Source organism: Poecilia reticulata, linkage group LG5 (genome assembly GCF_000633615.1).
Source record: "Poecilia reticulata strain Guanapo linkage group LG5, Guppy_female_1.0+MT, whole genome shotgun sequence".
Classification (NCBI taxonomy): Eukaryota; Metazoa; Chordata; class Actinopteri; order Cyprinodontiformes; family Poeciliidae; genus Poecilia; species Poecilia reticulata.
Window position 1 is genome coordinate 22,590,639 of NC_024335.1, and position 19,898 is coordinate 22,610,536.

The 19,898-nt window shown below is 38.4% G+C and overlaps 3 protein-coding genes across 7 annotated transcripts in view; 1 reads left to right on the forward strand and 2 right to left on the reverse strand.

Moving 5' to 3' along the window:
* cishb (cytokine inducible SH2-containing protein b) overlaps positions 1-1,606 on the reverse strand; it is a 5,473-nt gene extending 3,867 nt beyond the window's left edge. Inside the window, exon 1 of the mRNA XM_008409743.2 lies at positions 1,344-1,606. The gene's annotated coding sequence lies outside the window, so the exon portion shown is untranslated. The remainder of the gene's footprint in view (positions 1-1,343) is intronic.
* Positions 1,607-5,674: 4,068 nt separating this feature from the next.
* LOC103465138 (WD repeat-containing protein 82-like) lies at positions 5,675-18,323 on the reverse strand. Of its 4 annotated transcripts, XM_017304591.1 has the most exons (17): positions 17,933-18,323; positions 17,752-17,852; positions 17,568-17,634; positions 16,790-16,889; positions 16,556-16,672; positions 16,310-16,465; positions 16,158-16,227; positions 15,208-15,350; positions 11,426-11,599; positions 10,362-10,457; positions 10,165-10,269; positions 9,594-9,608; positions 9,465-9,506; positions 9,247-9,372; positions 8,982-9,132; positions 6,531-6,652; positions 6,268-6,435 (listed from the first exon to the last, which is right to left on the reverse strand). In XM_017304591.1, exons 1-17 carry the CDS (start codon positions 18,091-18,093, stop codon positions 6,268-6,270), a joined length of 1,914 nt encoding a protein of 637 aa, XP_017160080.1. In that variant the 5' UTR covers positions 18,094-18,323. The 4 variants fall into 4 exon arrangements, with proteins under 4 accessions (XP_008407962.1, XP_008407963.1, XP_017160080.1 ...); XM_008409740.2 differs by lacking the exons at positions 15,208-15,350; positions 16,158-16,227; positions 16,310-16,465; ... (3 more) ...; positions 17,752-17,852; positions 17,933-18,323 and adding exons at positions 11,693-11,770; positions 12,391-13,178 and having other exon boundaries at positions 5,675-6,435; positions 11,426-11,604; XM_008409741.2 differs by lacking the exons at positions 9,594-9,608; positions 15,208-15,350; positions 16,158-16,227; ... (4 more) ...; positions 17,752-17,852; positions 17,933-18,323 and adding exons at positions 11,693-11,770; positions 12,391-13,178 and having other exon boundaries at positions 5,675-6,435; positions 11,426-11,604.
* An 848-nt stretch (positions 18,324-19,171) lies between these two features.
* rpusd4 (RNA pseudouridine synthase D4) overlaps positions 19,172-19,898 on the forward strand; it is a 4,988-nt gene continuing 4,261 nt past the window's right edge. For both annotated transcript variants that reach the window (XM_008409735.2, XM_008409736.2), the window contains exon 1: positions 19,172-19,669. In XM_008409735.2, coding sequence (XP_008407957.1) covers positions 19,252-19,669 — 418 coding nt within the window. In that variant the 5' untranslated portion in view covers positions 19,172-19,251. The remainder of the gene's footprint in view (positions 19,670-19,898) is intronic.

Genomic DNA, 19,898 nt, shown 5'->3' on the forward strand with positions numbered 1-19,898 from the left:
GCATGCACAGGGAGAACATGCAAACTCCATGCAGAAAGACCGGGGCCGGGAATCAAACCCAGAACCTTCTTGCTGCAAGGCAACAGCTCTACCAAGTGCACCACCGTGCAGCCCATAAATATCTACAATGAGCACAATTTTATTTCTATTTTTAGGCTTTAAAAAAGTTTGCGTTTTCTTTTATTATTTCAGAAAAGTTGTTACGCACACACAGTTTCCAACCTAATGGCAAAAGAAAGAAAACTAGATCTAAAATTATTGATGTTAATTTTAGTACTATTCTGGATTTCAGTTAAATTATTCTGTGAAATAAACTGCATTGGCAATTATGTCTATATCTAAAAGAGTTAGTTGATTATTTATTATTGTTAGCCAAACTGAAAAATGCTGCTTGCAGCTTGGAGCTGCAGGTTGCAGACGCTGCTTCAGTACTGGGGCTCCCGAAAGCTTTTAACCCATCAAACCATACACAAACTTGTGATCCAAAGTAGATGGAGGAAGTAAGCAACATGTGAGCACATGGTAGGAGCATTGTGCTGAGGGTTTGTTTGCAGTCATTGCTAATGTTGGATTTCACTAAACGGACATTGAAATGAAAAAGAAGGATGCAAAAGCTTCAAGTTCATCATTGTTATGAAATTGACACAGTTAGGCGATCCAACAGGGCAAACACATTATAGCTGCTCTTAATAAAGCTGAAAACTAATCAAAATGTCCAGACTTTGCTTAAAAGTTGTGTCTATGCTGAGCAAACCAGGCAGTTTAAATAAATGTTCCCATCTGGGTTAAGAAAACTGATCAAATATCAAGAAAAAAAAAAATCTAAACAGAGGCTTGTTGGTTGTTACAAAGGCGTGCGGTTTATTTTGCCAAGGGAAATTTATTCAAATAATATAAATACTGGAACTGTATGTAAAATTGTTGTTGCAAAATCCCCCATAAGTTCAAACTTGTTCGCCAGTTCTCATTTCCTAAAATAACCGGAGCTTTATCTAAAGTGTTTCTTTAAGACTGATTCAATTAAATTATTAAAGCTTGAAATGTTCACTCCCATAATGAGATTATGTAAATTTCTGATCGCCACTAAATTAAATTAAGAACAAATAAATAATGTCCTGAAATCACCCAGAGCGCATGTTATTGTGTGTTTCCATCAGAAAGCACTATAATAATGTCAAATAGACTGATAATGTGTTCATTTAAAAATAAATATTTATTTATTTTGGAATCCACAGGAAAGAGGGAAACAATGCATGAATAAAAAAAACAAATAACACAAATACAGTACATGCATTACGCTCAAACGTCCATAATTACTGAAGATATGTTTGAAATAAACTTACCTGAAATCAAGAAAGAAAGAAAATAATTTCCACCACTAAAAAAAACAACAACCTAAATCCAGTGAATAAACGTCTTAGTGGTTCCAGCAGTCTGGACAGGAGAAGCTCCTCTGCTTAAATGAGAGCACAGCTGCAGAGGGAGCTGTGTGGAAAGTGCTGCTGCACAGTCAGAGAGCAGCTCGGTTCAGCTGGAGGTTCCCGGGAATCCGTTTCCAGGAAAGGTTTAGCGTTTCAGCGCCCGCAGTCACAGGTTGTGGCGCTCCGTCAAGCAAACACAGACACACACACACCGCTTCCTGCGCAAATGTCAACATAAGATACAGACGCGATCAGGAAGATTTATGTCAAAAACTCACGACTAGTGAAGATGCTGATAAGACTCCATCTGACAGAGAGGAGGGTATGGAACACCGAGAGTGCCCCTATTTACTAAAGTAATACATAATTAAATAACGATTTATGTATGTTAATGTAAACCTAAGGGCTGTATGGCGGCCCAGGCTTGGGTCTTTCTTCATCGAGTTTGAATGTTCCCCATGTGCTCTTTCCAGGTACTTCACATCTTGGTTAATTGCTTTCTCTAAATTGTTGTTAGTTATGATTGAATGGTTATTTGTCCTGTGTGTATTTGCATAATAATATGCAATTTTGATGAACCAACATCAACAAGCTCTGCATGCAGGATTGTGTGTATTTTTTAGACATCTTAGGCATTTTACTATAAAGAATCAGCAGCCTTAGGCTCTTATTTCATAAACAAACAAACAAACAAATAAAAAATGCAAAGTGTTATGCACACAACCATAAAATGTTTTTGATAAAGCACTTTTAAAGAAATTTTCTTTAATTATAGTTTATGCATATACATTTTTATACAGCTGAATAACAACAACATATTTAATTTATGATACTTTCAGACCTCCATAGATAGTTTAGATCTGAGTCTCTATTGCATCAGGAAAAATTTTACTTTCAGGGATTGTAGATTTTTTAAAATTAGTAATCCAGTCTATTGAGGTTTGCAATATGTAATAATGTATTTGTTATTTATGCTGTAGCTTTGATAATATAATCAAAGATCATATTACGTCTGAAGTTTGAAACGGTTTCTGTTTCTCAGGATTTGCTTAAATAAAGGTTCCTGCAGATTTAACCAGGACTGCTTTCTGTTTTGTGGCTTTTACTTTGAAGTCTGCCAGGACTACTTCCTGTAATATTTGCAATTTGATCTGGATGAAATGTTGCCTGCTGTTCTCCAGTTCAGTGAAAACAGAAACACAAACACTGGCAGTTTTAATTATGTCATGACACTCTTAACTTCAGTTTCAAAGTTTTTAGCTGATTTTTTTTTTTTTTTTTTTTTTAGAAACTCAGTTGAATTTATTTAATGTTAGTTGACTTGTTTGTAAAAAAAAAAAAAAAAAAAAAAAATGTTGCCTTATCAGATTTCATAATTATTTCACTATCATCTTTCAGTGAGTGATTGTTTGTTACTTGAAAGTCCTGCTTGAGGTGCAGCTCCTGTTTTCTTGGAATCAACTCCTTATCTCGAGTCAGCCCGTTTTCTAAGATTCATCTTAACCCGGCCCGTATTTCCCAAGTATTGAGATAATGACCACTTGAAAAACTGCTGTTCAGCTCTAAACCCTGTTTCCAAGAAGAAATGTTCACATCAGGCGTGTTTCCCGTGAGGCATGAAAGCAGCACAGCGCATGGCTTCTGGGTAGAGTGGCTTCTTGGAAAACACAGGCTACCCCGTGACCCCTGCTGCTGCTGCAGCTCTCTGAGTGACTGTGGGATATCACTTACACACATGCAGTTAGGAGGAAGTCAGCGAAAACACACACACACACACACGCACACACGCACACACACACACACACACACACTGGGAAATATAGAAAATATTTATTTTAGGACCATGTAAAACAACAAGTTTCATTTAAATGTTGCTAAATATTGATTGGAGGAGCTGATAATGTAGTTTGTCTGATTTTAATGCAGATATGCTACATCGCAGTGTCAGAACAGCACAGAAAATCCACCTTAAAACAGGGATTTTACAGCAATTTCTCGCTGTTCTTTATGACCTCGATAAAATTAAAATTAAGCTGGAAAACTAAGTTTTAACAAGTTTTGAATCCTTTAAATCCAGTACACTGAAAAAAACTCACAATCTTATCAATTATTTTTAGTCTGGTGGAAATATTTTAGTACAATTGAAATAAGACAAAACAGATTTATAAGTAACTTTTTACCCCCCAAAAAGGAGCTACTTTTAAGCCATTAACTTAAGTCAAAGTTATAAGTGAAATAACCTGCCAGTGAAACAAAATATTTTGCCATATTTTAAATAAAAATAATCTGCCAGTAAATCTAATACTTTTTCATCAATATTAAGGAATTTTTAATTTACTCTAAACAAGCTCCTATATCTTGCTTAAAAGCTAATTATATCTGAATATTTAAAATGTTCCAAGATATTTGCACTACAAACTAGACCAAAATTATTTGGTAGGAGTTTGTGTTTTTGCATTAAACCAAAACACATTTACATCACAGGAAAAATGCTCAAAAAATGTAAAACTGTTTGCAAAAAGACATCAAAAATGTGAGCTTCAGGTTGGTTTTCTGGGGGTTAAAATAAGAGAAGAGAATCAATTAGTTCAGCAAAGCAACAGAAAGACGTTTTGGGGAAAATAAAGAAACCCCCTATGCAAGGTTTTCATTGTAATCAGATCATTTATCCCAAATTTTCATGATAGAATCTCTGATTAGTTGAAAGAAATCTCAGTAGATATTTTTAGTCTTTAAAGAACAAAGCTGGAAACCACTGTTTGTGGAGCGCCGCCATCTTGTGAAACATCACCATGTCACTGTGACCAGGATCTCTTCTTTGCTGCTTTTGATGCATTTTTTCCAGGACATCACTGGTTTTTCCAACTGGAAGAATCCCACTGGACCTGACCCACATCAGTGTGAGCCCATTAATTGAGAACAACCTGACAAGAGTGTGTTGAAAATAGGAGGTCTGGGGTTTAAAAATGAACATTAGCCTTCAACAGCGCTGAAATCTTTTAACCAGAATCTGCAACAGTTTGCAATCTTTTTTACGCGTTCCTAAAATTAAAATGTAGATTTGTTTTATTATTTTAAAACTGAGCAGCTTTTAAATAAACAATTTAATTCACATGCTGCAGATAGAAGTTTCTGGATTTTGGAAATCACTGCAACATTTCTTGTCACGGTTTCTGCACAGTCTGCTACCAAGAGAAATTAATTATTAATTAAACTAGCAATTGTCATGTTTTACAAAAATCTGTCTCATGGTGACGTAGACCCAGAGAAGTAAATATTTTACAGCAGATGCAGAAAATAGGACAAGCTTTTGGAACTAGTTATTCCAGGAAGGAGGAAAAACTCAACATTTTGCATTTTTTTCTTATTTTCCAGTCACCAGAGCTGCACTAACTGCCAACCCTGTTGTTAATCTTTGACTGTTCCTCTTTGCACAATCTTCATGATCGAGATCATCCGTCTAGGAACTGAGGCTACCAAGGAAAGGACGCCTGTTTAGTGTCTAATAAACCATTTCTGTGTTGATTTGGCTCCTTAAGCTACTGAAAGATGTAACGACAACTAACTTAAATGTGTGGTTCTTATTTAAACTCTTCAAAGAGTTTGTCTTGTCGTGCATTTGACAAGATTCTCCAGGCCTTTTGAAGATAGACAATCCCGCAGCATCACAGGGCTACGCCGTGCTCAGCAGTGAGGTACTTTCCCACGTTTTCATCCTTTGCCTCACATCAGACAAAAGTGTTTGTTCTTGAAAAGCTCAATCTTGTCTCATCTTACCAGTCAAAGCTCAGGCGGCGCTTCGCAAACTCCACCGATTTACAATTAGGATGTGAGGAGAGAAAAGGCTTTTTTCTCAGCATGTCTCCCAAACCACCGGTTGGCATGCAGATAGCGTCTAATGGTTGCCACGGAGATTTGGTGACCGCAAGAGCTTAAGAGATTTATTTTTACCTTCCTTACCGTCCTGCTGTCTGTGCATGATGACGAGATAAGTCTGGATCCTCTTTCAGCCATTTAGAGTTGTTTTAAACTTTTTAAAATTTATGTGTTTTGATATTAGAGAGATAATAAAAAATCAGTCACAGTGGGATCACATCAGGTGCACATTATAAAAACCAATTAGATCTACGATTACGGCGACACTTTGACTTAGATGACAAGAAAAAAACACTTTAGTGTCTTTGTAGATTTGAAGAGAGGCTAAGGAAAGATTTACTTCTGTGTTACAATGTATTTATACCAAACAAATACAGGGTGTTATTGATTACTGATTAAAGGTTCCTACATGTCTAATAAACTTGAAACATCGAGTAGAAAAAATGCTTTCATAACATTTATTTTACACAAGCAGTGTGGGGTTAGTTTATATCCAACTGTGTTTCTCCACTGAATAAATGTAATAAAATTAAAGTTTCTTTGTTTTCTCAAACTACTGAGATAAAAGATTAATTTGCTTCAAGGTTTCCTGCACGGTTATCAATAACTATTGAGTGTACTGTACATCTTTGCAGGCCTTCAAACAGATACTTCCACAGAAATACGCTGCACCAACATTAACAACAGGCCAAATTGGTGTTAAATATATAGTTAGCAGTAACATTCAGTTTCAGATGTTCGATGTGTAAAAACCTTGGCTGTGTGTTGACTGACTCAATGACGGACAGCAGAAGATTCAGAGGACGGGGGGGGGAATGCATCTGAGATCTACATTTCATTCAATTTCACTTTAAAAACTTTGAATTGAAATAAAAACAGAGAATCAGTGGCCTGAAGGTTAGCAGTGAAACAGCAGATCATTTCTTCAACATTTCTAAATTTCTGTGGATATGATTAATGGGTGCAATGTCTAGTTTTCCTCCCCGTTCTCTCCTGTCCCCTTGATGAGGCGCTTGTTGCCCCTCTTCCCTCCCGGGCCTCGGGGCTTAGCGAAGGCCTGCTTCAAGGTGTGCTCCATGGGGTGCACCTCCTCGTACAGGAAGTCTTCTGTCAGACCGTCGCCGCTGTCTATTTCCATCTAAGCAAACGAGCAAACAAATCAGGGGATAATGACTGACTCAGTGGTCGTCAATACTAAATATAAATCTGCCGGTTATGTGTTTTAACTTCTACCTTCTTGGTGATTTCCAGTTGGTAGTCTCGCTCCACCTCGTCCAGTAACCGGTTCTTACAGCTGGAGTACAGCATCCGCTCTTTGATGCTACAGGTGTAGCCAGGCATCGAGTATATGAACACTGGAGGAGGCATGAAGGTGATCAGTTATCAGCTATATCTTACTTTAAAGCTGCAGTGTGTAGTTTATATAAAAATATAGATTTTTTTACATATGTGTTCAAAGTGTCTCTGTGTTGTGGCAGTTTGATATGAGACAGATTAACTGTGAAAAGATCGATTTCCTTCACCTCCTTCCTAAGCCGGCTGAACAAATGCACCAATCAGAGTCAGGAGGCGGGTCTTAGTGCTGTCAATCATCCTCATGTATTCGCTGCTCAATGTGCTAACGGTAGAGAAACAACTTATTGTGACAGGGCATGCTGGCTGCAGCATAGCAGAGAGAAAGGGGAGTAGTAAGAAGATGGTAGGATAAGCAGCGCCACAGCGAGAGTGATTGACTGCGCTAACGCCATCCTCCTGGCTCTGATTGGTTGTTTCTAGGTAGCATTTGAGCAATGGGAGAAAGCAGAGGAGCTTGATTATCTGTCTCATACAATACTATACCAACATGCTGACAGTTTCAACAAATATTCAAACAAATGTTTTAATAAAAGTTACACACTGCAGCTTTAATAACCAGTCCATCCAGCAACACAGATACTTACAAGGTAAATCCTAACCGAGTCACTGATAGTATAGAGTAAACGCAACAGCCAAAATGATGAGCAATTCATACAAACTGATATTTAATTCAAGCAGAAGTTCAGTTATCTCTGATGTCATAACATGGATGTTTGAAAAGCACAAAACCCAACCTCAAAACTTTCTATTTGCAAGTTTTCTTAACCGTAATCCAGCTAAGTTAAGGCAGGTTGCAGGGTGACAGAGTGAGTCTTCAGTCGTTTTTACAACATGTTGCCATTTAATAAACTACCTGAATACTTCACTGATACCCATTATGAAGTGTAAATTGGCTTTCCAAAGCAACTAATTAGGATTAAAATGTAATGAAGATAAAGAAAAACATATTTTGTATCCCATGTTTGGTTGAGAAAGTTTCTGTAAAGAATTGCCACATTGGGCTGAGCACATCAGATATAAAACATCTTAAACTTTGAGCTTAGTTTTTGAAACTGCTCCATCAGTTTAAGCTTCCTTCACCACTAAAGGCTGAAGCAGGAAATGAAAACATCAAAACCTTCGTACAGCTGGCAGGAACATCCGAGATGAGTAATAACACTCGCTGGGTGCGTCAGAGGAAGACATCCTTTTGTGTTACGCAATCGTTTAATTCACTGTCGGAGGGAGAAACAGAACTGACTGGTAACGCTTTGAGCATGTGGTTGGTTTACTGCGAGGCCATGAAGCTGAGGGGAAACACCGAAGCTGATAAGCTCAGAAAGGTTGTGGTTAACGCGACTCTAATCTGTCCAATGAGTCACTAATATTTGGTAGCCGTTGTGGTGAAATGCCGTTTTCACTGAAATCAGCTAAATTGACGTATTTTCATACTTTTAAAGGTAACTGAAAGAGATAAAGACAGTAAAAACAGCTCAACTTAGATATCACTCACACAGGCATTCGCAGTTAAAAAAAAGAGTTAAAACCCAAATTATCCATACCATAAACAATTTAAAAACACAAAATTATGGCAACATTGTTTATTCTTACTGGAAGGAATATTAAAGGTGTCTTATTATGCTTCCTTGAACAGGTTAGGAAAGGTCTATGGTCTATACAAAACATGTTCATTAGATATTTTTGAACAAAATCACTCTTAGACAATGAAAGTTTAGTCTGGTCATTTCTGCCTGTTTTGAGCTCATTCCAGAATGAGCTGTTTTTGGGCCGCTGTCACTTTAAATCTGTGAAAATTGCTGCAAACAGATGCGTAATTATACAACCGTAGATCTTTGTAAAGCAGATGTCGCTCCTTCAGAACAACCAACAAGAAAACAGCAGCAGCTTGGGGATTTGTGGATTGTTAGTCAACAACCGAGTTGCCGTGGCTGCTGATTTGTGACGTTACATTCTGGAGGTTTTTGAAACTGGTCATTTTTTCAGACACCAAGAAACATTGATTTATTGCCAAATACCGAAAGGGTGTTTTAATTTTTTTTTAAACGTTTGGGCTGTTTTTAAAAGTAGTACTAAAATGTAAAAAAATTTGAATTTTGCACAATAAAATCTCCTTTAATGTTTTCGAGTCGTCCAGTCAACTTAAATTTGATTAAACATTTGTTACATCAAACAAATTTTAGGAGATAATTTGCCAAAAGTACTAGAGGAAATATTCAAAACGATTCTAGTCCAAAATCACATTTGTGGTGAAATATAAAAAAATGTCCGACATCACTGATCTTTCTGAATGTTTTCATCTTGTCTCATGAAAGCTGAGTGCGTACTGACCCAGCGCCTCGTGCAGCTGGTCTTGATGGGAATGCTTGAAGACAAAGAAGTGATATCGTGGGGAGTCTGTGGGAATCCTGAACGGAAGCTCGTGGGTTTCTGTGGGTTTGGTGTGAACCAGCTCGATCGTCTCTCTTTCTACATCCAGCCTCTGGAGCACAACATATCCAAGCAAACTTTGAGAGACTAAATCACTTTAAATATAACTCACTATTATAACAAAGACTGCCCACTGATTGCACAGTGGTCTTGTTTCCGTGCTCACCAGCTGGATGTAGTTGATGCGTTTGTGCTTGAGCTGCTGCAGAGCTCGTTTGGCATCTTCCTGCAAAGGGAACGCGAGGCCCTGAAGAGTCTGAGCTCTCTTGTCTAAACCAAACTCCATTGTGACCTGGAGAGACAAAACACAGGGCGTTATGAAATCGGCTCTCTTACTGCGGCGTGCAAAATGAGTGAAGAAGCAGACGATCAGAGCTGACAGACCTTCGCTCGCGCTGTTGGGGTTCCAATTCTTCTCCGTTCATCCTGCAAAATAAGGAGCAGTTGCTTTCTTTGACTTTCGTTAATTGCAATGAACACACTCGAGTTCTTGTGTGAGAAATATCAACCTACCCAGACAACTTTATCCTGAAGCAAAAGAAAGGAAAAAGACCACGTCAAGCACTAACAATGAGCACAATCTACATGCAGCACCTTGTAAAGATATTTAGAACTTGTTTGGATTTGTTTTACTTTTGCAAGACAGATTTCAAAGTGTTTTATTGTTGTGTGAAAGATAATAACTAATATTGCAGATTTCAACATTTATTTTTCTTTTCCACTCTGATAAATTCAGTAGAGAACATTATGACACAAAAATATTTAGCTGTCTCTGTCTCTGCAGGGGGGAAGTCTCCCCAGAGCATGATGCTTCCACCACCATGTTTAATGCTGTGTTTATGATTTTCTTTTAGCAATAGCTTTTTTTTGTAGGTTTTTATTTTTTATAACCTATCCCTGCTTTAGACTTTGAAATTGTAAAATATTTAACAAAAAAAATACATATATTTTTCCTTCCACTTCACAGTGACTACTTTTTACTCCTGAAACATCAAAGAGAAAACATAAACGTTTGTCCTCATCTCATTAAAACGTGCATAGATACTTTTAAACCTCCAGACAGCTCATGTGATTTCTTGAGCACCTCTGTGATTTTGATTCGTTGTAGTTCCTGCTCGGCCGACGTTAGAGGAGCTGGAGAGGAGCAGGAGGCACGGTGGCACATGTATCCTTGAAAGCACAGATCGTCCTGCAGACAGAGAGTCGACAAGAAGCTGCTGGTTAGTGACACTCAGGAGGCAGAGAGCCGGAGGACCTCAGTATGTTTGATTTTTTCCTCACCTCGACTGTGCCGAACATTTCGTCTCTGATGTGACCTCCACCAAACTCTTTCTTCAGTGTGGCACGGGTCGCAGCGTACATCATCTTCTGCCTCACCTACAAAACACGCGGGAAGAATTTTCTGTAACTTTGACCTTTCCACTAAAGTATTATTACTTCATTGATCCATTTTACAATAAATAGTAGAAAAAAACTCGACTGGTTGGACACAATCAGCAAAAGGATTATTTTAAGTTGAACTGGAGTTTATTTCTTTATTTTAGGTCCATTATAGGTTTGATGTAAATAGCAGAAATAAAAAGGTTTCTTGTACATTTAGCTTGCAAAAGGCGACTGCCGGTGCTTTTAAGCTACTGTTCACTACATTTCATTTACAAAGAGCCTGACTTTTTTTGCAATCCATCCTTCTGTCACTGAATCAATTATTGAAATAATCATCAAGAAAACAATCCTAAAAACACAACCAGAGCTGCAACACAGTGGTCCAGACTGAAGCATATTCATCTGTTAGAATGGCCTAGTCAAAGTTGAGATCTACGTGGATTTCAAAATGCTAAAACTTTATGCTCACAAACACTAATTATACTGTTTTGCCTTTGACTAAATGAAAGAAAGAAAAAAGGTTTGTTTTTACAGGATACTGTTAAAGTCATTCACTGACAAAAGAATTGATCATTAATTGGATTTAAGAATCTGTTTGTGCCTAATAGTAAATGACTGAAACGTCATTTTAGACTCTTAAGTCATTTCTCTTAAAAGTCAAACGACTTAAAAGAAAATGACTTCTTAAGTCATTAAGGTATTAAGTCATTTACGTAATGATTTAAGTTGTGGAAACTTAAAAAACAAACAGGCAGAAACATTTAAACTAAAATGGTCACTCACTGAAATAAAAATTAGAGGAAAAGCATCAAAAATCCAAAGAAAAACATAAAAAGACTAGAAGAGAATCTGATTTGAAAGAAATAAAAATGTTTTGGAGCCAATCAACTTATTTTCTCCCAGATTCTCTGCACGTTCAAATTACTCTTGTGCATTAATGAATATCTTGTATCCAGACATACTGGTGACTGGTCAGGTGACCAGGCGATGAACGTCCACTCGTATCCCTGTGCATTCTGGGAATCCAGGCGGTACAGGATGTAGCAAGGCTCCTGAGGCGTGAGAAGAGGAAGCACAAACTGGTCGTAGTCTTTGTCCCAGCTCTGCACCGGCTCTCTGAACGAATCCAACACCAGCTCCTCTGCAGAAGAAAAAAATTATAATAAAAAAACAACAACTAATAATCAAGGAAAAAATTACACCAAACTGTGAGCAGAAGAAATGTTTACCGTTGCTGATTATGATCTTCATTATTCTGATGGAGCCTCTTCTCGCTTGAGCCAAGAACTGTTTGAGTTCGGGTGTAGCTGCAGTAATCAATATAAGGCAAAACAAAGTTAAAAAAACAAACAGTGGTTCTGCAGGTGAAAGCAACTGAGACAGAGTTTGGTAAGTAAGAAGCTGTGACTCCACGGAGGAGTGAAAATTTGATCCGCAGCCTGGTATTCATCACACCGTCACCTAAACTGACTCAGAACTGACTCAACACGCCTCTGACCCGCTGCAGCTGCTGGACAAAACCGATTTAAGTTCAGAAATAATAATAATAAAAAGATTTAAACCCAGAAAATCTTTATTCGCTGTAGTTCCTGATCTGGTCTCAGTGTGGTTACCAAACCCTGCCATCTCATGAATGATGTAAGATCAGGTGAGAAAGAGGAACACTTCCGTTAACCAGTCCTCCCAGTGCTCCAGTAAGTGAACTCCATTACGCACACACACACTGCTGCTGGATGAATGAGTTCATCATCACACAAGCAGACATTTCAGTTAAGCATTTTCTGTGACTCTTTGTAATTTTAATACAACTTGATGAAGTTGCTAATGCTCGACACAAATGTTTGTAGAGTTGTTGCTTAAAAGTGCTTCAAATTATCCCCCCGCTCCAAAAACCCCCCCCCCAATCTAACTAGATGTAATGATTTACCGTTAATCCCAGTTTGGTGTGACATCTTTTGGCAGTCGCTGTTTACGGTTTCCCGTTCGTCTCATGCAGCAGAGACCCCTTCCACGTCCTCGGTGTCCTCTCTCTCCCTGCAGGTGAGCGGCCTCTCCTCCGATGGCAGACAGACACAGAAGCACGCACAAGTGACATAAACGCCTGGAGGATGACTCGGGAGCTCCCTTAACGCCTGAAACACAATCTCCGGAAGTGTGGCCAATGAGTAATAATGTGCCTGTCAGTGGATATGCCTCCCCAATGGGCGCTCTGAGACACTTTGCATATCGATGGCAGCAGCGGTAATGGTCTCGCCAGGGGGAGCCTTAAACGGGTCGCTTCCCGTCCCGTCTGGAGATCCGGAGATGTTCCGGCCAGAGATCAAAACTGTGTTCCCAGAAGCTGCTTCTGTGTCGCGTGTAATGACATTTTAGCACTCCTTCACAAAGAATGGACAATCAGGCAGACGCAGCAGCGTGGTCTCAAATTCCAGCCACCTGCTCACAGAAATGTGACACCAGGCCAGAATCTGATCGCTACATTTCAACATAGTTCCCCCTTCCCACGAACCTGCAGCCAGTACATCTTGTGCCTGTGAGCAGAGAGTGGATGAATGAAGAGCTACAGGTACAACCTCAGAAAACTCACCAAGTGGCATTTTATCATAAAGTCTTCACAACGTTTCCGTCATGCAAAAGCCTCAAACTGCAGTGAGTTATCATACAAGGTTTTCTACAAATCTAAAAACTGTATTCAGTCATTTTTACTAGTTTACTCATAAATAACATTAAATGAAACATGACAACTTTTGACTCTTTTCCCACAGCAAATTTCAAGCACTTTTCAAGCATTTTCAAGGTTTTTTTTTTTTTACTTTTCCAGCATCTCACTTTGGAGATTAAAATAACACAAATTAAAGTAAACAGTTTCAATTCACTGTTAAATATCATTTAATATATGACCTTGTTATTAATAGTGTCTCTTAATAGTATTCTACATTCTATAGCAGGAAGAAGGTAAATATAATAAAAATATATCACATTAAATCATTTTGGTAATTCTAACTGATCTGAAACAGTGGAAGTTTAGTCTGATTTAATTTCAGACAGTGAGAAACAGATAAATACAAATATCTGGTTTCAACTGTAAATTTGGGTTCACAGGCTGCAACTCAAATTTCTACTTGTAAAACAAAAACTAACGAGAAAAAAATTGTTTCAGATCCCAGTTACAGTTATTCACAATGTTGTTTTTGGTCTTTTACACAAAATCCTAATAAAGTTATTGAAGTTTGTGGTTGTGGGGAATGAAAAGGTGAAAAAGTTTAAGGGGAAGCAATACGTTAGTAAGGCACGGCTTGACATGAAACACCACACCGACTTTTATGTAAGAGGAGCTTCATAGTGATGTAAAATATCTGGATAGACGTCGGTATCACAATCACCAGACACAAAAACGAGCCAACAAGGAGAAAAGGCACCAGAAGTACTAAAAGTTTAAAGAGAATGAGAATAAATTGCTACCAGTTTAAACTGCTGTACTTGATTTCTTTCATTTATTCACACGATTTGATCACACACATACATGCTCACACGGTAAGAGAGAGAGAGAAGTGTGTGCCTGTGAGGTTACCTGTGATGGGATCATCCATTATTCACTCTGTGGTGAGTACACTACCCAAGCATGTATACATTATTCAGCGTGGCTCCCACCCCCTCCTCTGCTTCAGGAAGACAAAGTTTTAGATGAACAAAGGCACATCACTGTCTCTGATTCTCAGAGCTCCCTCAGATTCCAGGTCAGTCTCCAATACTCCAAATTATCCAAACGTTCACTACGACTAAATGACATAATTATGGAAATTGTACTGAGAATAGCACCATCTCAACAAACCAATCTACGTTGAGCTACAAAAACAATCAACTAAGGGAAACGAGGCTCAGGTGTTGGACTAAGTGTGAATTTATGCAACTGGAAAACTTTGTGGTTAAGTATTATATATTTTAAACTATAGAAAATTAACAATTTTAAAAGCAAAAATCTCCCAAAGCAGCATCCAAACTTTGCACTTTAATTTATTTTGTTATTCAACACTCACATTACTGAAATATACGCGACATGTTTCGACATTACTACTTCCATCTTTTACAAAGTTGTGAACCACAGACATAAAAAAATAACAGTTTTCAGTCTTTATCACATTGAGTGAGTCTCACTGAAATATTAGCATTTTGGTGCTTTTCATTAAACCTTGTTTTGCTTTTAGTTTATTTTGTTTCAGGTTTTGGGAGAAATGTTGGACTGAAATGGTGGATGGATGCTAAGAGCAAAAATGGCAAAATAGAAAAAAGAAAGTTTCTCTTTATAACATAAGTTTATTATTAAAAACCTAAGTAAAAACTATCCATTGAACAGGTAGTACAAAAGACATGGTATAAAATGATAAAAAATGAGCACCTAAACGGTCTTAAAAAAGTTTTTTTTTTTTTACAAAGAACTGACAGCATCTTTTAGCCTTTCACAGAACAATAACTTAAAATGAAAAATTAACGACATTTAAAAATACTTCTGAATTTCTTGGTTAACAAGTTGCAACTGTGCCAGAGTGGAGTTTAACACATTAAGATATCCAACTTCACTGCTGGGCGGGAAGCTGTTTCAGCCCTCTACAAGTCATCAACGCACGGGAGCCAGAGAGACTGGAAAACACACCAAAACAGTAAAGATTAACATGAGCAGCAAAGTCAGAAGCACTTTGTCCAGCAGTGCATCTCTGAGAGCGTCACATGACGTGTTTGCTCTCACCGTGTTTGTGCAGGCGCTGGCAAACGTCATGTATCTGGGGTTAAACTGCAGAGTGTTGATAGGGCCTGGGTGTTTGCCGTCCAACACGGCCACCTTCATCCCACTTTCTGTGCTCCAAACATGAACTCTTCCGTCCTCTGAACCTGCACGAGACAGAGTCTGTGTACACCGCCGGCCCAAAGCAGTCAAACTCGTTTAACCTTTTCACGTATTGCTGCGTTACGACCCTAAGCTTCAGTGTAGTTTGTGATGAAGACCAGACAGGTTGAGGAGAAAGTGGTTGGGTTAGAAAACAGCTTTGAAAATCTCAAGAGAAAAATGATTTTCATCATCCTGTGAAACCTACAAACCAAAAGGTCTACTGTGGGTTCGACTCCCAGCAGGACGACGGCTGGCTAAATCTGTTTGAGATTTAACAGATTTAACCTAAATCTGTGTAACAAGATGAAGCCTGATCAATTGAAATAAGCTCAATAATTTCCATTTGTATAATTTATTGTTTTTCTGTTTTCTCTCTCTCCTTCTACCAAACATTGGTGCTTTGATCTCAATTAGCCCTTTTTTTGAAGGACAATTTTGTTTACAGAGACTTCATAATTCATTTTATTTGTTGTTTCTGTTGTTTTGTTTTTATTTTTGGATATTTTAAATGTCTTCCAGTTTAAACGATCTTTGACAATTATACCAGTACTTATACACTACTTGAAAATTGTCCCAAAACAACAATATTATCGTTTATCGCAATAACTTCTGGGACAATTTATTGTCCAGTAAAATTTGTTATCGTGACAGGCCTAAACAAGACTTGAAAATTAACAATCTTAGATGTCCTCCTAGTTTGTGGTTGTAAAAAGACAAAATTAAGATGCTTGAATATTTTTGTGATACCTTGTGTTGCCCACCATCTGACCGGAAGTGACCCAAGCAAATGAAGAAGTTCTGTTTCTTACCAATCATGACGAACTGTGAGTCTGGGGTGAAGCAGGCCTCCAGGGCGATGCCTTTGTTATTGTTGTAACCCTGAAATCAGGTGAAAAACTGTGACACGTCCAGCTATTTACCAGCCCCGTCTCTTCATTACATCTGTGTTTATGAGTCTTACTGAAAAAGTGTGCAGCACCGATCCACTGAAGGCATTCAGGATGCGTACGGCGCCTCCATTGGTGCAAATGAGAATGAGCTTCCCATCGTTACTGAATTTCAGTCCAGTCCAGTCACAGACGCGATTTAATCTGGCCTCAAAGCATGCAAAGGGACCCTAACACAAACAGGAAGACCGGAGATGTCACTAGTCAGACCGGTAGCTGCTTCATGAAGGTCAGGTCACACATCCGACAGCGATTTCTACCTTGTCAAAAGCACGAATGTCGTACAGTTTGATGGCCTGTGATTCCACTCCAGCTGCAAAAACCAGCCCATCCGGGTCAAATGAACACACAGGTTTCCCCAAAGGATCAGTCAAACCCTGAGAGACAAGACAACAGGATTTAATAAAACGCCACCATCCTACATATTTGTATTTTTTTTCAATTTTCTTTGTTTTTATTAGTAAAGGAAAGTGGAGCTGGAACTAAACTCTCACTTGACAGTTGGGAGAACGCAGATCCCAGATGCGGATCGTCTTGTCCAATGAACTGGAGATGAATGTCTCGTCCACCGGAGACATGGAGAGTGCCGTCACCCTGGTTGGAAAAATAAAATTCGCTTTGACTGATCAGGGAGGAGCTGTCAGTTCATATAAAGCAAAAACACCTTAGTCTGGTAATGCTCCACCATCCCAACTACTTTCATTGAAAAAATGAAAAGTTTTCAGAAAATGCAACAAAAGTGAAATAATGGCGCTTGACAGAGAGTTTTTACTGACAAACCTCATTGAATATAGATTTTTAAAAGTAAATATAGATATTCATCCTACCAATAAAGGTTCAAAATTTAAGAGAAACATATTTCTTGACTTTGTTACATGTGTCAATAACTTGATATTGTTTGTGGATTGTTAGTGACACAGTTATTTTAATAGGAATGTCTGGGATAAACAAACACACAGATCAAAACTAACTGTCTGCACATCAACACACCATCTACATGAGGAACCATGGAGGTGGCAGTATCATGCTGTGGGATTTTAAAAAATTTTTTCATCATGAAAAGGTCAGAGTTGTTAGGAACATGCAGCCAGAAATCAACTGAATGGATACAAGTGTGTATTTGTGTTAGCAAGGTCTAGTCAAAGTCCAGACTTGAATTGAATTAGGAATTAGACATTTGTGGGTGTAGCTTGACAAAATGTGAAATAAAAAACCCTGAAGGAATACAAATACTTTCTCAAGGCTGAATGTTGGGACCGTTTTGCGTATTACCTTGCAGTGTGACCAGGGAAATATCGGATAAACTTGTTGTCAGTGAGCGACAGATATCTAATTGTATCTGGAAGAAAGAAAACAAGCTCTGGTTAATAAAAATGAAGTTTATGTTACTCATTAGACCTCAGTGTGCTTCATGTCTGGTGATGACCACAGCAGGCTGTAACCTGCAGGTTCTTACCGTCCAGCTTGTTGGAGCTGAAGACCACAGTCTGGGCTTCCCCCTGCGTGAAGCGGATCAGATCTACTCCGTACTTCTTGCTGTACAGGGTACTGAACGGCCTGGAGCAGAAAAAAATAAAAAAAATAAAAAATTCATATTCACACGATTGTTTGTTATAAACACTGACCTGCCCACTTACTTTCCCTCCTGGATGTCATATAAAACAATAGAGTCGTCGTCGCTGCTTGAAACGGCATGTTCTCCATTTGAGCTGTAATCCACACAGTTAACTTTCTCTGAATTCAGTCGGTAAGTCCTGGCAACTTTAAAACTCCTCAGCAGGCTGTCCGTGATCTTCATCGCTCCAGTAGCCCATTAAAAACATAAAAACAAAGCAAGCGCGTCGTTCTTTCTCTGCTTGACTTAACTGCGTTTTAAAATCATTTCTAGTTAGAAAAGCGTTGCATTATATCTAATTAGAGCGGACAGACAAGTATAATTGGTTATATTTTGATTATTAATGCCTTAAATGATGTTTTTCCTCCACTCTTCTGCTTCTTCTTCTTGTTTTTTTTTAGTTGATTAGCAGGAAACATGATATGCGTTACCGCCATCTACTGGAATGAGTGTGGCTCAAAAATGTCTTATTTCGACCATATGATCAGTAATAATCAATAACTATAATGTAAATAATGAAATATGTGAACTCTTTATCATAATGTCTGTAATGTCTGCTTTCTGTTTTCTTTTACGAATGTGTTTTTTTTGTACAAACCTACCTGTTTTGTTCCTCGTTTTTTTCTTTTTATTGGCAAACAAAGATATTATTTCAATTAAAGAAAAATTGTAATCTTATTGTTTTCATATAACCCCCGCCCCCAACAAACAACACAATTGTTTCTTTTACTAGCCATTTTATTCTTTCTTTTATTTTTATTTCGTAGAAAGTCATGCCTCAAACATCCAGTAACTTTTTAGTCAGAAGCATCCTTAGGTTAAACACAGCGCAGGTTTTAACAGAAAATTAGATTTTTTTGTTGCTGGAAATGAACTAAAAACATCTTAGATCATTTATATGTCAAACAAATAAAATGACCAAAACTCTGCACATTAACACTGTAATGTGTTGATGTGTGGAGTTAGTTGATGTGCACTTTTTTTTTCTTTGCTTGTTGCACAGAACAGAGTAGAAAGACAATTGGCCCCAAAAGTGACATAAGCGTAAACATTAAGGCAAATGCCACAATGTTACTTTTGGTTAAAAAAAATATATATTAAAATCTTGTCTAATTTAATGTTGTGTAGGTAAAAGAGAAATAATTCTAAATAATATTATTTTTGCAGTTTTTAATAGAGAAAAATTCTAATTTTTCACCTGCAAAAAGCTTTGATACCACTGGGCAAAACGCTTGAATCCTTTTACTTTGAAAAGTGCGACCCGGATATAAACTCATAGTGTTTCCTGTAAAGTTGTTTTCAATGGCTCATGTGTTACTGCTCTCTTCACCTTGAACCATAATGAACTGCGGTAAAGCAGTAGCCGTTCTGGGCGACCAAATGTTTTTCTTGTTGGTTAAATGGCGGACTATCTGCCGCCGGCTCCCGGGCACAGCACCGGTCCTCAGCCGGAGTCGGCACACCGCGGCTGAGCAGTCGCCTGGCGGCTCAGACACCGCTGAGAAACCCCGGCTGAGAGCCATCGACCTGGCCAGAAAGATCCGACAGCAGAAGGCGAAGACTGGGTGTGAAACTCGGACTCAGGACACGGATCCTCCGGTGTCCGGCTCACAGCAGAGAGTGACCGAGCTGAAAAGGTTCACTGCGCAGCTGCAAAACGTCCATCCGAACGTGCTGGCCAAACATCTGCACCGAACCGTGCTGTACCGGGATAAAGATGTGGTCATCCTCAACAAACCCTACGGTGTCCCTGTCAGAGGTAAACCAACTTCCTGTTGGGTTAGGGTTCAGAAAGAGCGGGTGAATAAAAGTAAAATATATTATGTGTAAAAAATATTCCTAAAGTGACCAGTTTGGTTAAAGTAGGTATTCCATCGGTGACCATGAGAAAAACGTAACATGATATGAAGACATTAAAGTAAACCGCCCAAATAATCGCTGCAACTATCGATTATTTTAGTTGTCGATTTATCTATAGATTATATATA

Coding starts and splice junctions, on each gene's coding strand:
- LOC103465138 (XM_017304591.1), bottom strand. CDS start 18,093: ATGAAGATCACGGACAGCCTGCTGAGGAGTTTTAAAGTTGCCAGGACT. Junction 16,228..16,309: donor CGGTGCTGCACACTTTTTCA/GTAAGACTCATA, acceptor ACCTGATTTCAG/GGTTACAACAATAACAAAGG. Junction 11,600..15,207: donor CCAGCGCCTGCACAAACACG/GTGAGAGCAAAC, acceptor TCTGCAGAGGAG/CTGGTGTTGGATTCGTTCAG.